The sequence below is a fragment of the Ciconia boyciana genome, chromosome 9 (genome assembly GCF_034638445.1).
Source record: "Ciconia boyciana chromosome 9, ASM3463844v1, whole genome shotgun sequence".
Taxonomy (NCBI): domain Eukaryota; kingdom Metazoa; phylum Chordata; class Aves; order Ciconiiformes; family Ciconiidae; genus Ciconia; species Ciconia boyciana.
The window spans coordinates 24,330,785-24,343,360 of record NC_132942.1 but is presented as its reverse complement, the minus strand read 5'-3'; the positions used below and the strand labels follow the sequence as shown (position 1 = coordinate 24,343,360).

General features: G+C 56.3%; 1 protein-coding gene across 2 annotated transcripts; it reads left to right on the top strand.

Annotated features, from left to right (window-relative positions):
- The first annotated feature begins 5,713 nt into the window (after nt 1-5,713).
- Nucleotides 5,714-11,993, top strand: CALB2 (calbindin 2). 2 transcript variants are annotated; one of them, XM_072872767.1, is made up of 11 exons: nt 5,714-5,812; nt 8,935-9,011; nt 9,218-9,307; nt 9,398-9,478; nt 10,379-10,435; nt 10,540-10,617; nt 10,765-10,820; nt 11,024-11,063; nt 11,157-11,210; nt 11,382-11,453; nt 11,703-11,993. In XM_072872767.1, exons 1-11 carry the CDS (start codon nt 5,722-5,724, stop codon nt 11,817-11,819), a joined length of 813 nt encoding a protein of 270 aa, XP_072728868.1. In that variant the 5' UTR covers nt 5,714-5,721; the 3' UTR covers nt 11,820-11,993. The 2 variants fall into 2 exon arrangements, with proteins under 2 accessions (XP_072728868.1, XP_072728869.1); XM_072872768.1 differs by lacking the exon at nt 9,218-9,307.
- Nucleotides 11,994-12,576: the final 583 nt, after the last annotated feature.

Sequence of the window (12,576 nt, the reverse complement as noted above, 5' to 3'; positions counted from 1 at the left end):
CTGGATGTTTCAGAGATCAGAAGCTTGAGCCACTTGCACTGGAGACTGGTTACCTTTTGGTGTCCCAAGACAGAGAGACCAGTTTGACCCCAGCTTTGTTCTGCTGCAGTCCCTGCAGCAGATGTTGGAGCACCAATTGTTTTGTGGAGTTTAGTGATGTGAAATTACAGTGGAAATTATTTTGGAACAGGTATGATACTTTTCTGACTTTCCTGGTCCTCTTAGATGAAGAAATTGAGCCTAGCAGTGAGTAAAGGACAAACAGTAGAGGTCACCATGCTCTTTTACCAGCATGCCAATGGTCTATCAAGGAAGGGTGACTATTCACCAGAACAGTGTGTTATTCATTGTTCCCCAAAGGTCAAGCTGAGCCATGGATGCAGCTGGATGTGAAAATTATTAGGTAACCTTTTTCCCTTAATTTATCTTGGAGTTCTCTATAAAGCTCATCACTGTCATAGCTAAATATTTTCAGTTAACAAAGTGGTCTGAACTGAAGACACCCAGCTGGTCATGGAGAGTTCCCAATCTGTCTTCCTAAATTTAGCTGATCAATTGTTTACCATTGACACTTGCTCTCTGTTGCAGCCTTCAGCCTTCCATGACATTTCTTCAGCTCTAGGCGCAAAAGGACATTGTGGCCTGGTGAGCTTTTTCTGGATGGGTATTTGCTTGAAGCCCTTGGTGCTGCAATTACTGGTGTCAACTGCTGTATTACTAATGGTGTAGATGTTGGGTGGGTAATGGTGCATTTGGTGGGTCTGCCTGTCAAGACAGTCTCTGAGACCAGCTTTGGTGGTAATATGCAAAGGGAGAGTCTCCAGCTCCTCCTTCCACAAGGCTGTTGCCTTTTCAGGTCTAGCAGGAGTGAATTGCTCATCAACAGTGGCAGCAAAAGCAGTGAAATAAAAAAAATGGCAGATGTGCAGAGCAAGAAGGAACCACTTTTACCTGCTCCCTTTTCAGACTTGTCCCAATATGAGCTTGTTACGCAGCAGAGAGAGAGCAGATAATTTCCCCTGCCTAGAAAATGGTGCTTCACATTCATCTAATTAATACTTTGTAAATACAAAGTCTCTCAAGTGTGAGTGGAAGACAGCTGTGCAGCTAGCTGTAGCTAGAGAGCAGCCAGAGTAGCTGAGGCTGGGATTTCAGCAGACTCCATTAATTAATCAGTCAGGCTGGACAGCAGTGTGAAGGGAAGCATCCAAAAAACCTGTTGTTGTGCTGGTACTTCTCAAGCCAGGCTTGACATGATGAGGAGCTTGGCAGCAGCACCTGCTTTTAGTAGGCTAGGCATGTTCCTCTCTCCAACTGTACCGGAGGCAGAGCGTGAGACCCAGACCATGTACTTGTGTCTGAATACGGCTTAAATACAAGTTAAAAGTTAATCTGAAAATCACCATGCAACTAAATATTTGGTAAACTAGCCTGTTTTTAAAGAAATATTTTCTAAATAGCATTTGAGCCCTCTAACAGTTAGGGGCTCTTTCTGCTGTCCAAGGTTGGCTTGGATGGCTCAAACTCTGCATGAACATCCTGATTTTTGTCCCTGCAAATGACAAGAGGGGAAAATGCCTTGGGAACTTTGGAAGGGATCTTGCTCATGCTTTGGGAGAGAGGGGGAATACAATTAATGAGTGGATTTGTCTGGTTTTGGAGGTACTCTTAATCTGATTTTTTTTTTGCTGATTATGAGCATCAAAAGGCTGAAATACAACTATGTAAGTAGGGGAAGATGCGTGGGGAAGGAACTGGGAGGAAATAAAACCTGCTGTGATCCTGAAAACAGTGTTCTTGTTTGCTGCGCCAGTACCACTGGTTAGAAAGGAAGGAGTTGTTTAGCTGTACCCCCTGCATCCAACCCCTGGGGACCAGAGCACTGAGGCTCAAAGCTCAAGATAATCAGGACCAACATTTGACCAGCACTTTGCACAAGTATTTCTTACTGATCCCACTGGGCTGAGGAACTCCAAGATGAAAAAATACCAAGAACCAAAGGACCTCAACTAACTTTTGAGCAGCTGAAAGCTATGATGGGCTGCAGTACTATCAGTGCAGCAAGTTGTCTGCACCAGAAGCAGGACAGGGTTTCCTTGATGCTGCTCACCAGACATCCTGTGGGACATGGCACTTTGGCATGCTTCTGTTGCTGAATCCTGTGCTTTTTATTTCATGCTCTTAGTGCTTTCTGGCAATGTCCATGGCTGAAAGGAGTAGATTATAACACACTTATCTATGCCACTTATCTACTTCTGAAATTTACGCTATTATGGTCATAAGGATAAGCTGGAAGATGTATGAAAAGTTAAAAAAAAAAAACCTAGCAAGTGGAAAAAGAGAACCCCAAATTACATGACTGATCCTGGCTTTTTCAGTGCTATGGCTAGCAATGAGCTCAGGTGCTGCCTGGGAAGTGAATGCCACCAGCACAGGCAGTCCCATGCAGTAGTGCCTGTGGCAGGGGGACCCATGGAAGACCTGTGTTAGTGTAGGGCAGAGCTAGCACAGCTCCTCCTTTACTCTTACAGCTGTAGTTTCATGAGCCAGTCTGGCCCATCCTTTGTGCCAGCCCTTTCCTTTTCCTTGCTCATCAGTCCAGAGAAAACTTTTTCAGCTCATGGGGTCCTGCTGCTTCCAGTCCCCTGGAGAAGATGGAAATGTTATATTGATGCCCTCATGTGTGATTCACATAAGTGCAATGTCAAGAGGAGAAATCTCTGATACAACCCTTGGCTGGACCCTATCATGAGTTTTTAAGTAGAGATCTCTGCTGTTATCTGAGAAACAACCCTGCAACCTCCCCAAAAAAATCTGATTGCGTGATCCATCCTGTTTCCTTTGCAAGGCTCTGTTTCCCCGGCTCTTTCTTTTACGTGAGATTTGCTGTTTGTGCTCTTTTCTACATAAAAGTAAACCAAAAAACTTTTTAAAAAATGTGCTGTCTGTCTCAGCTCAGCAGATGAACATATGCTTTGCCTTCAAGTTATCAAAATTCCCTTAGATGTTTCTCTTTACTGAAAACCTGCAGTTAAGGGGTTTCTGCTATGGTGGGGTTATTTTTTCCCAAAAGCTTTAGGTCTTCACTGCAAGGATTTCATACGCTAGAAAGAATTAAACTCTTCCCTGCAAGACTGAATATGCAGAGCAAGCAGGAGCCATGCAGTGCGGGTCATGGCAGTCGCTGAATTAAAGCCTGACTCTGTAAGCAGCATGATAGTCTGTTATTTCCAAAATCTCACGGCACTTTCAGAGAGGGGTTGGTTTAAGAGCCAGAACATTGGTGAAGGCTGGGGGAGACCATCTAGTCTTTTTGCCTGGAGAGGGGACGTCTTCTCCTGCTATGCCCAGACCCTGGATACCCATGCTGGGAGATGTCTTTAAACAGAAGAACAACCACCAGTTGCTTTCCTTGCCTGAAGCTTCACAGCCTGCTCTCTTGAAACTTTTTCTCCATCTTAGCAAACCCCTTCCTGGAGTAATGAGCCCTTCTTGTCCTGCCAGGTGCTTTGCAGAGGTAGCTCAAGGAAGCGGTTCCCCAGGGATGACAGGGAGCGGGTTCAGGGCACTGCTAGAGCCCAAATTTTGCTCCCAGGTGCCAACTTGGAGCAACCTTGGGTCTTCAGCAGCAGAGAGGTGGGTGTCCTAGAGCAGCGTGATAGTGCTGGGCTGTTGACCCAGAGCCATCCCCTCTGTGGGCTGGGGCTCTGCTCCCCACGGAGCGAATAATGGACCAGTGCAGGGGACAGATGTTCCCCTGTGCCCCTTCTCCCCCAGCTCAGGCACACCTGGGGACACTAAACCCAACCCTGGGAGGCAGCGAGTGTCCACTCTCAGTCCCCAAGAAAATTTTGCTTTGGAGGGAGCGGGACAGAAAAGCAATGGGCTCTGCTGGGGAATATTGTGCTCCAATACTGGGAAAAGGAAGCTTTTTTGGGACTCATCTCCATGCCAGACCCCAGGAAATGTGAACTGAATACCTAGGACACCCTTCAGTGTCTCCATGTGTGCTTGAAGACTGTGTTGCACAGCAGGGAGGAGGAGAAGCCCATGCCACTACTCTGTGTCCCAGCATGGCTCTCCTCATGGAATGCTGGCACAGCATCTCCCTTCCTATGCCCGGAGTCCGGCGTCCTGCCCTGCCCCAGCTTCCCACAGCGTTAAAGCCAGGCTTGGGGCCATCTCTGTTGCACTGAGCTCCTCCGGTCCCCAAGTCTGCTCCCCCTGTGATTTGGGGGGAGCACCTCACACCCCCTTTTCTCCCAGCAGAGAGACAAAAACAAGAGGGACCAGCACCCAGCAGGATGGGCAGCCCCCCTGATAACTGCCTGCAGCTGCCTGCCACCAATTACATCCCTGCTCTGCACACATGTGAACTTTCCTGCCTTCTTCTCATCTTTAATTAAGCACTTCTATCGGCCGAGCCTTCTCACTGGATCTGAATTATATTTTTTTTCCCCTGTAGCCATGGCAATGCTTCCCCTGGGCAGGCTGCTCTGGAGCCGGTGACAAACCCCATGTGTGGCTGTTTGTTTGGGCCTGGAAATTTCCCTGCCATTTGGGAAAACTTGGGAAAATAAAATCCCCCAACGAGCCAGTAGGCAGCAAGGGGAGCCTCAGTAAGAAATGTCACTGTTTGGGATGAGCATCACTCCCATCCCTCCAAGGAGACCTCCTCCAGCAAGCAGGGCAAAGCCTTGATCCAAGGGTTCCTTGTTTTTTTCTCTGGAAGACAGGCACAGTGTCTGGGTTTTGTGTCCTCGCCCCAGCCACAGGGTCACGTGTGACGGCCACCGCGTTGTCCCTCGGTGGCGGTGACATTGGGGCTGCCTCAGTCCTGCTCCTCCTGCCGGGACCCACAAATGATGAGCCATGAAGCTGCCATTGGGAGGCAAGTGAGGCGGGGGGAGCGACAAGGTGCACAGATGCAGTGACACAGGGCAGGGATGTGGTGACAGGGGTAGGGCTGGGTGATGTGGATGAGGGCTGGGTGACATGGGCAGGGCTGGGTGGCACAGGAAGGGATGCAGGGACTTGGGGAAGGGATGGAGTGACAGGCAGGAGGAGGTGGCAGGCCAGGGCAGGATGACAAGGCAGGGCTAGGCGTCAGGACAGGGGTAGGTGACATTAGGCAGGGCAGGTGACATAGGGCAGGGATAGGTGATGGGGCAGACATAGGTGGCATGGGGCAGGAATAGGTGTCACAGGGCAGGGGTAGGTGTCACAGAGCAGAAGTAGGTGACATGGGGCAGGGCCAGGTGATGGGGCAGGGGTAGGTGACGTCAGGCAGGGCAGGTGACATAGGGCAGGGGGTAAGTGATGGGGCAGGGGCAGGTGACGTCAGGCAGGGGCAAGTGGCAGGGCGGGGGCTGTCCCCCAGGGTGCCGGTGCTGCCCCCGCCGGTCCCCGTGTGCCGGTGCTGCCTCCGCGGGTCCCGGTGTACCGATGTGCCGGCGTCCGGGCGTCCCGGTCTCCCGGTGCCCGCCCCCATGGCGGCGCCGGTGTCCCGGTGCTCTGCCCCCCTCCCCCAGCGGTGCCGGTGTCCCGGTTCCCCCCCGCCCCGCGGCGCCGGTGTCCCGCTGCCCGCCCCTCGTGCCCGGCCGGTGTCCCGGGACAGCGGCGCCCCCTGGCGGCGACGGGCGGCGCCGGCGCCGGCGGGTATAAAAGGCGGCGGCGGGCGGGCGGCGGCGGCGGCGGCGGCAGCGGCGGCGGCAGCGGGAGATGGCCGGCCCGCAGCAGGCCCCGCACCTCCACCTGGCCGAGCTCACCGCCTCCCAGTTCCTCGACGTCTGGCGGCACTTCGATGCGGACGGTCAGTCCCGGGGCGCGGGGGACCCGCCGTCACACCCCCCCCAAAACCGGCGGGGAGGGCACTGGGCTGAGCATCCCCGGGAGCGTGGGGCGGGGGGGACGATGGAGAGTCCCCGGGCATCCCGTCGGGGGGAGCCTGGAAGAGGAGGTAGAGCTTCTGCCACGGCAGCCAGGGGAAAATGGAGAGCCCCCGGGGCGATGGAGAACCTCCGGGACGATGGAGAGCCCCATCGGGGGGAGCTCTGGGATCGGGGAGACGATCGGCCTCCCAGGAGCTCCCCGTCGGGAAAGGATGGGGAGCCCCAGCGCCGGACCCCACCAGGAGCCCCCAGCCCATGGGATGTTGAGCCCCGGGGTGCCCCGGGTCTCCTTTGCACTTCCCTTGAGAGCTGGGCTTTGCTCAGGGCTGGTGTCACCTCTGGGTGCTGGCCGGGGGGTCCTGCCCTTCCAGGGCTGCCCCCTCCCAGGAAACCCTTGCCTACCTTCTGCCCCCTCCACCCCCCCTGCCTCCACAGTGCCCCATCCTTGGCACCTGGGTCGCCTGGAGGTGTGCGGGTCAGCGCAGCCACCAGCCTGGCCCCAGGGCCACCTCCTTGCCCTGGAGGTGGGGGGTGACAGAAGGGGTGTCCCTTGCCCAGAGTGGGGTGAGAAATGGCCCCTCCATGGCTGGAGCACTCAGTCCCTCCCTGCCTGCTCCCCAGCCCTGCAAAACCTCTCCTCGGGGATGCTGTGGCAGCGGCTGCATCCCCAACAGGGATGTCACCTCCTCATGGAGTCACAGCTGGGCATGCCACCCCCAATCCCCATCACTGCCAACCCCCAAAAGGGAAGGGAAATGCAAAAACCAGCATCGTTTTGGTGGGAAAAGGGTTTATTTCAGCACCGTGGTGCAGTGAAGGAGGCTCAGCCTGCTGGGGAGGGCAGCCCAGGGGAAAGCGCTCTTGCCCTTCCCTGGGTCTCCTGTCCCTGGGGAGAGGTTTGGGGACCAAAACCCTCCTGGAAACTGCGTCACGCAGTGTCCCAGGCTGTGCTGCTGAAGCTGGAGCTCAGCCTGTGCTAGATGCCCTCCTGGCCATGCTGGCGGAGCCCCTCCTGCAGCCCCCGCAGTGCTGGGGACACAGGCACGGCTGTCCCTGTCACTGTTGGAGCTGGCACTGGAGCAGCCGGGGGTTGGTGAAGGTGGAACAGTCACACCCCAGTGGGAGTGGGCAGCTCCTGGTGTGGATGTCCAGCTGCCTTCTTGCAGCACAGCCCGCTGCGCCCTTGGATGTGCTCCATCATCTCCAAAACACAGGGGCAGGCACGGATCCAGCATGGCCTGTGGCCCCCAGGCAGGGCAAGGCTGTCGGGCTGTGGCACAGTGGGTGCCCAGGAGAGGAGGGAGTCGGGCATCGGGGGAGATGGTGGCCTTGACGAGGATGATGCTTGGCCGCACTGGGTGGGAGCTCCAACAGCCCCAGCCACTTCCCTCTGCCAATGGGCACGGGGTGATGGAGGACCCGGGTTTCATCTCCCTGCGGACAGGCCTGTCTCGCCCAAGCTCTGCCCTGCACTTAAACCCCTCTGATGGGGCTTTTACCTGTTTCCTCATGCCCTGGAGATGTCCCCTTGAGTGTCTTAGACATCCTCGCTTTGCAAGCCACGGCCGTCCTGTGGCTCCACAGCACAGGGAGGCTCTGGGGATGCTGGTGCAGCTGCACAGACCGGTTGTGGCTCTCCAGAGGGGATTTTCCACACTGCTCTGCAGACACAGATCAGACCTGTCCAAGCTGCTGTTTGGGGTAAACCAAGCTACCGACCATGGCTTTCCTTGGTGTTATTCTTTTTCCTGGCTCAAAACTCTTGCTGGTTTTTTTTTCCAACTGAATTCAAAGGAGCTTGGGGCTCTCCCACATCCACAAAAACAAAGCCCCTGGGAAGGGCAGGGGAAAGCCAAGCCCCTCTGCGGCTCACACCAGCACCCCAACACTGCCCAAGCCCTTCGTCCCCTCCTGGGAGGGATGCTGCTCATCCGTTGGGATGTGGCTGTCAGCAAGGAAGGTGCCCTGGGACTTCCCCAGACGCTTCCAGCCGCGATGTGGATGGGTTATTCCCAGCCTGTGCGTTGCAGTGGGGAGGAGATGCTGCTGGGGAGTCCATGGGTGACGATGCTGGAGGTGGCACAGAGTAGGACACTGCGGTCCATGCCTCCAGATGCTGAAATGGGGAGGGGTTTTTTTTGGGGGGATGCCCAGGAGGAAAAGCCCTGGCTATCCCTCAGTCAGGCACTTCGGAGGAAAGAGCAGTATCCCCCAGCTGTGCCCAGATGTTGGTGGGAGGGAAGATTTCTAGCAGCACCACAGAGCCAGTGTCCTTGCTGTGGTCCCCCAGCCATGGCATGACCCCGCTGCTTCGGGGTGCACTGGTCACCCCCTTGAAGTCACCAAGGGCCACTGCCGAGTCAGTGACACACGGTTGGGTCCTGACTGAGTTGTCCTGCTGCCGAGCATCCCATGGGCAGGGAAGGGCTGCAGATGCACCAGGTTCCATAGGACCCACATCTCAACACAGATATCGGCGGGGGGGGGGGGGAATGTACATGGGACAGGGACCTTTCTGAGCCCCTGGCCACCTTGGAGACTGGCACTGGGCTCCCTGCCCTGGGGGCTGACGCCATCACTGGGGCTGATCCTGCACCCAGGGGGTGATGCTGTGCCAGGTGCTTTGTCTCTGCTCCCTGTTTGCCCTTGCTGGCCCCTGCAGTAGGTCAAGAGGAGACAGTCCTGGTTGGGGGTTGCTCAGGAAGGAGAGGTTTACTTAAACCACCCGGTTAAAGCATCAGATGCAGAAAATGCAGCAAACACTGGGATGGGGACAAAGCCCCCTGTGCCCTACAAGCGGGTGCACGGGACAAGCCCAGGGCTGTGTCCCCCCGCCCCAGGCTACAACACGGGCTGCAAATTCGGGCATCGCCAGATTTGTATAACGCTCGGCATCGGCCGGTGTTTCTTTGCTGCTGCAGTCACCTGAGAGCTGTGTCCCCGTGTGGAGGGGGACAAGCACTGCATCCCCCGGGAGCATCCCTCCCTCGTCTCCTGCCCTTTGACACTGGGGGGGTCTTATTGCATTTTTTTCCTTCCCTAGGAAATGGCTACATCGAAGGCAAAGAGCTGGAAAACTTCTTCCAGGAGCTAGAAAGCGCGAGAAAGGGGGCGGGTGTGGTAAGGGCCTCTCCTGGTTTTGCTCCCCACTTCCCCCTTTCCCTCCTGCCTGAGGGTTCAGGCTCACATCAGCCCTATTTGGGAACGGCACGGATGAGCGGGACCCAGGCAGCTCAGGTTTTCCCGGCTCCCAGTGGTAAGGGAAGGGGGGGACACTGGCACGGGGTGGGGGGTTAAACACTGCCATCCCCTCTCCTTGCTGGCAGGACTCCAAGAATGACAACTTGGGCGACAAGATGAAGGAGTTCATGCACAAGTACGACAAAAATGCGGATGGCAAAATTGAGATGGCGGAGGTGAGTGGTGCTGATCCAGCGGACCCCTGGGATGCTTATGGTCCTCCCCTGATGCTTGCGATCCTCCCCTGATGCTCTTGTTCCCCACAGCTGGCCCAGATCCTGCCCACAGAGGAGAATTTCCTGCTGTGTTTCCGCCAGCACGTGGGCTCCAGCTCGGAGTTCATGGAGGTGAGCAGGGCAGGCTGTGCCAGAGCTCCCCACAGGATTCGGTCCCCGGTGCCTGGTTCCACCACGGAGAAACAGTCAGGAGCTGGCATTGCCCGAACTCCCCTGGTCTCCCCCAAACTGTTGGCTTTAACTCAGCATTGGGAGGTGGGATAGGGCATCCCAGTGTGGATGGTGCTTGTTTTGGGTGGGGAGAGCAGGACTGTGATGAGTTTTTCCAGTCCTCAGCGCTCCTCAGACACCTCTCAGGGCAGCTGGAAACCTTGTCCCAGTCTCCAGGTGAGGTGAGCTGCAGGGATTTGGAGCTGTTTCTGTAAATTCCCTTCTGGGGTGGTCAGTCCTTAGTGCCTGGGGGATGTGCTGAAGCAGACAACACTGCTGGACGTGGCTCTGGGCCACCCCAAAACTTCGCCATGCCTGGGCACGGAGTGAAACCCATCTGCAGGGCGGGAGACAAATTGCCGATGGGGACCAAAACATGGCTGGGGGTGGAGGGGGATCCTGAGCGGGAGGGAGTGCTGGTGCTTGGAAAACAAAGCCAAGGTGGAGGCGATGGCTGAAAGAGGAGCGCCCTGTTGCACAAGGAGGGGTAAGCGGATGCTATTGTTTAACTGGGGTATGCAATCAAATATTGGAGCCTTGCCTCTCATGCTGGGGTGAGGATAATAGCGCTTGAACTCTTGGCATGGGGCAGAACAAAAGGAGGGCTTGGAGAGCATCCAGCCCCAGGGAAGAACATGTGGCACCAGTGAGGCCACCACGAGCTGAGATCGGAGCTGTGAGATGACCCCTTCTCTGCTAGGGTGGCAGGGGATGCTGCGGGCAGCGGGATATGGAGGTATACACATGTCGGTGGGGGGAGGGTGCAAGCCCACGCTAATGTTCACGGTGGTTGCTTTGCAGGCTTGGCGCAGGTATGACACAGACCGCAGCGGCTACATCGAAGCCAATGAGCTCAAGGTGGGCTGCGGGCATGGGGCGGGCTGGGATGGGTCCCTGCTGGTGGGGCATCCCCGCCAGGACAGCCGGGGACAGGGACAGCCAGCAAAGCCCTCTCCTTCCAGGGCTTCTTGTCAGACCTGCTGAAGAAGGCAAACCGGCCCTACGACGAGCCCAAGCTGCAGGAGTACACGCAGACCATCGTAAGTGGGACCTCCAGGCTGGTCCCGGGGCCACGGCTCTCCTGGGGCAGGGCAGTCCCCACCCCGGAGGTCTCGCCACCTCACAGCAGGTGGGAGGGAGAGGAGGAGGAGGCAATGCGTGACCGGGTGCTGCTTGTGTCCTGGCAGCTGCGGATGTTCGACATGAACGGCGATGGGAAGCTGGGCCTCTCGGAGATGTCCCGGTAAGGTCATGGGTGGCAAGAAAGAAGCAGTGGGGAGGGAAAGACACCCCGAAACACGTGCGTCTAGAAATAGTCTGCTCCAGCTTCCAAGGAAAACAGTTTTCCTCTTTAATTTGCTCATGTTTCTGAGCAAAAAGTTGTTTTAGGTTAAAGTGTCTTTTCCTGGCTGCTTCCTGCTCATCCCTGCCCTTCTTCTTTTGCAGACTTTTGCCTGTGCAAGAAAACTTCCTTCTGAAGTTTCAGGTAAAATAAAAATAAAAAATAAAAAACATTCCTGTTCCCTGCTTGTGCCTCCATCCCCTCCCTCACGCCCTGGTGTCCCTTGCCACTGCCCAGGGGATGAAGCTGTCCTCAGAGGAGTTCAATGCCATCTTCACCTTCTACGACAAGGTAGGGAAACTGCCCCGAATAAATATAACTCAGAAAAAAAAAACCCCAAAACCCAAACCCACGTGTTTTCAGTTGGGTCAACTCCCCACTCTGATTTGGGGTGTGATGCCCCGGCTGGGCTTGCGGGGCTCATGTACTTCCCCCTGCTGACATCCCTCCCTCGTTATCCAGGATGGGAGCGGCTTCATTGACGAGAATGAGCTGGATGCACTTTTGAAAGACCTGTATGAGAAGAATAAGAAAGTAAGTTGGGGACAGAGCCTGGGTGCCCCCCCAGGTCCCCCTGTGCCTCCTTCCCTCTCCAGCAGCATCCTGCACCCCTGTGTCCCTGCTCCCTGGGCACCAGGAGAGATGCTGGTCCAGATGCCAACCCTGCCTCCCCATGGGAGGCTGTGCCGGAGCTGGGGGAGGTGGGGTGTCCTGCCCTGGGGATGCCCCCTAGGGAGAAACGGGGTACCCAGCCGCCGGCCCCCCCCACCCCATTCCTTGCAGGAGATGAACATCCAGCAGCTCACCAACTACAGGAAGAGCATCATGAACCTCTCCGACGGGGGCAAACTCTACCGCAAGGAACTGGAGATCGTGCTCTGCAACGAGCCCCCCATGTAGGACCCCCACCCCGCACTCCTCCTCCTCCTCCCCGAAAACGAGCACAACGGGGGAGCACCCACTACCGTGGCGCTGGCGGGGGGCACTCCCCCAGCAGCTCTTGGGTTTGCTGTAGGTCATTAAAATCCCACTTTGGGGGGGGGGAAACTTTTTTTTTTTTTTTTTTACCCCATCCGCCTGGTTGGTTTAATTATTTTTTGGGGCGGGGGGGGTGTCATTTTCGTTCATTTGGTCTCTTCTTGAGTTTTTATTGTTTACCAAATAACAGTTTACAAATAAATTCAAGTACTGCTAGACCGGAGCCCCTCTTTCCCCATCCCACAGCGGGTGGGGGGTGGCAGGGAGAGGGGGGACACCCCCCCTACCCCTGGCCCCACTGAGGACGCGGCTGCCAGGTGGGAGAGTCAGCCGGAGCTTTTTGGAAAGCCCCTATAGAACGGAGGGCGGGTTGGAAAATCCCTGGGGAGCAGAGTGCAGGCAGGCTGGGAACACTTTGGTGACTTCCAGGAGAGCACACTTCCCAGTAACTCCCAGTTACCTCTCCCAGACCCAGGCAAAGCCTCAGGGACATCCCAAGGGTTGTGCCCCCACCCCCCCCCACCCCAAGTTTAGGAAACCAGTCCCGGGATGGTGATGCTGGTGGAGTCACGGTGCCACCTTTCCCACCAGTGGTGGGGGACACCCCAGTCCCCTCCACCCAGTGGCCTGGCACCAGGGTGGGTGCTGGGGATGGCCGCACGCAAGGGGACAGCTGCCA

Coding starts and splice junctions, on each gene's coding strand:
- CALB2 (XM_072872767.1), top strand. CDS start 5,722: ATGGCCGGCCCGCAGCAGGCCCCGCACCTCCACCTGGCCGAGCTCACC. Junction 5,813..8,934: donor GCGGCACTTCGATGCGGACG/GTCAGTCCCGGG, acceptor TTCCTTCCCTAG/GAAATGGCTACATCGAAGGC. Junction 10,618..10,764: donor AGGAGTACACGCAGACCATC/GTAAGTGGGACC, acceptor GTGTCCTGGCAG/CTGCGGATGTTCGACATGAA.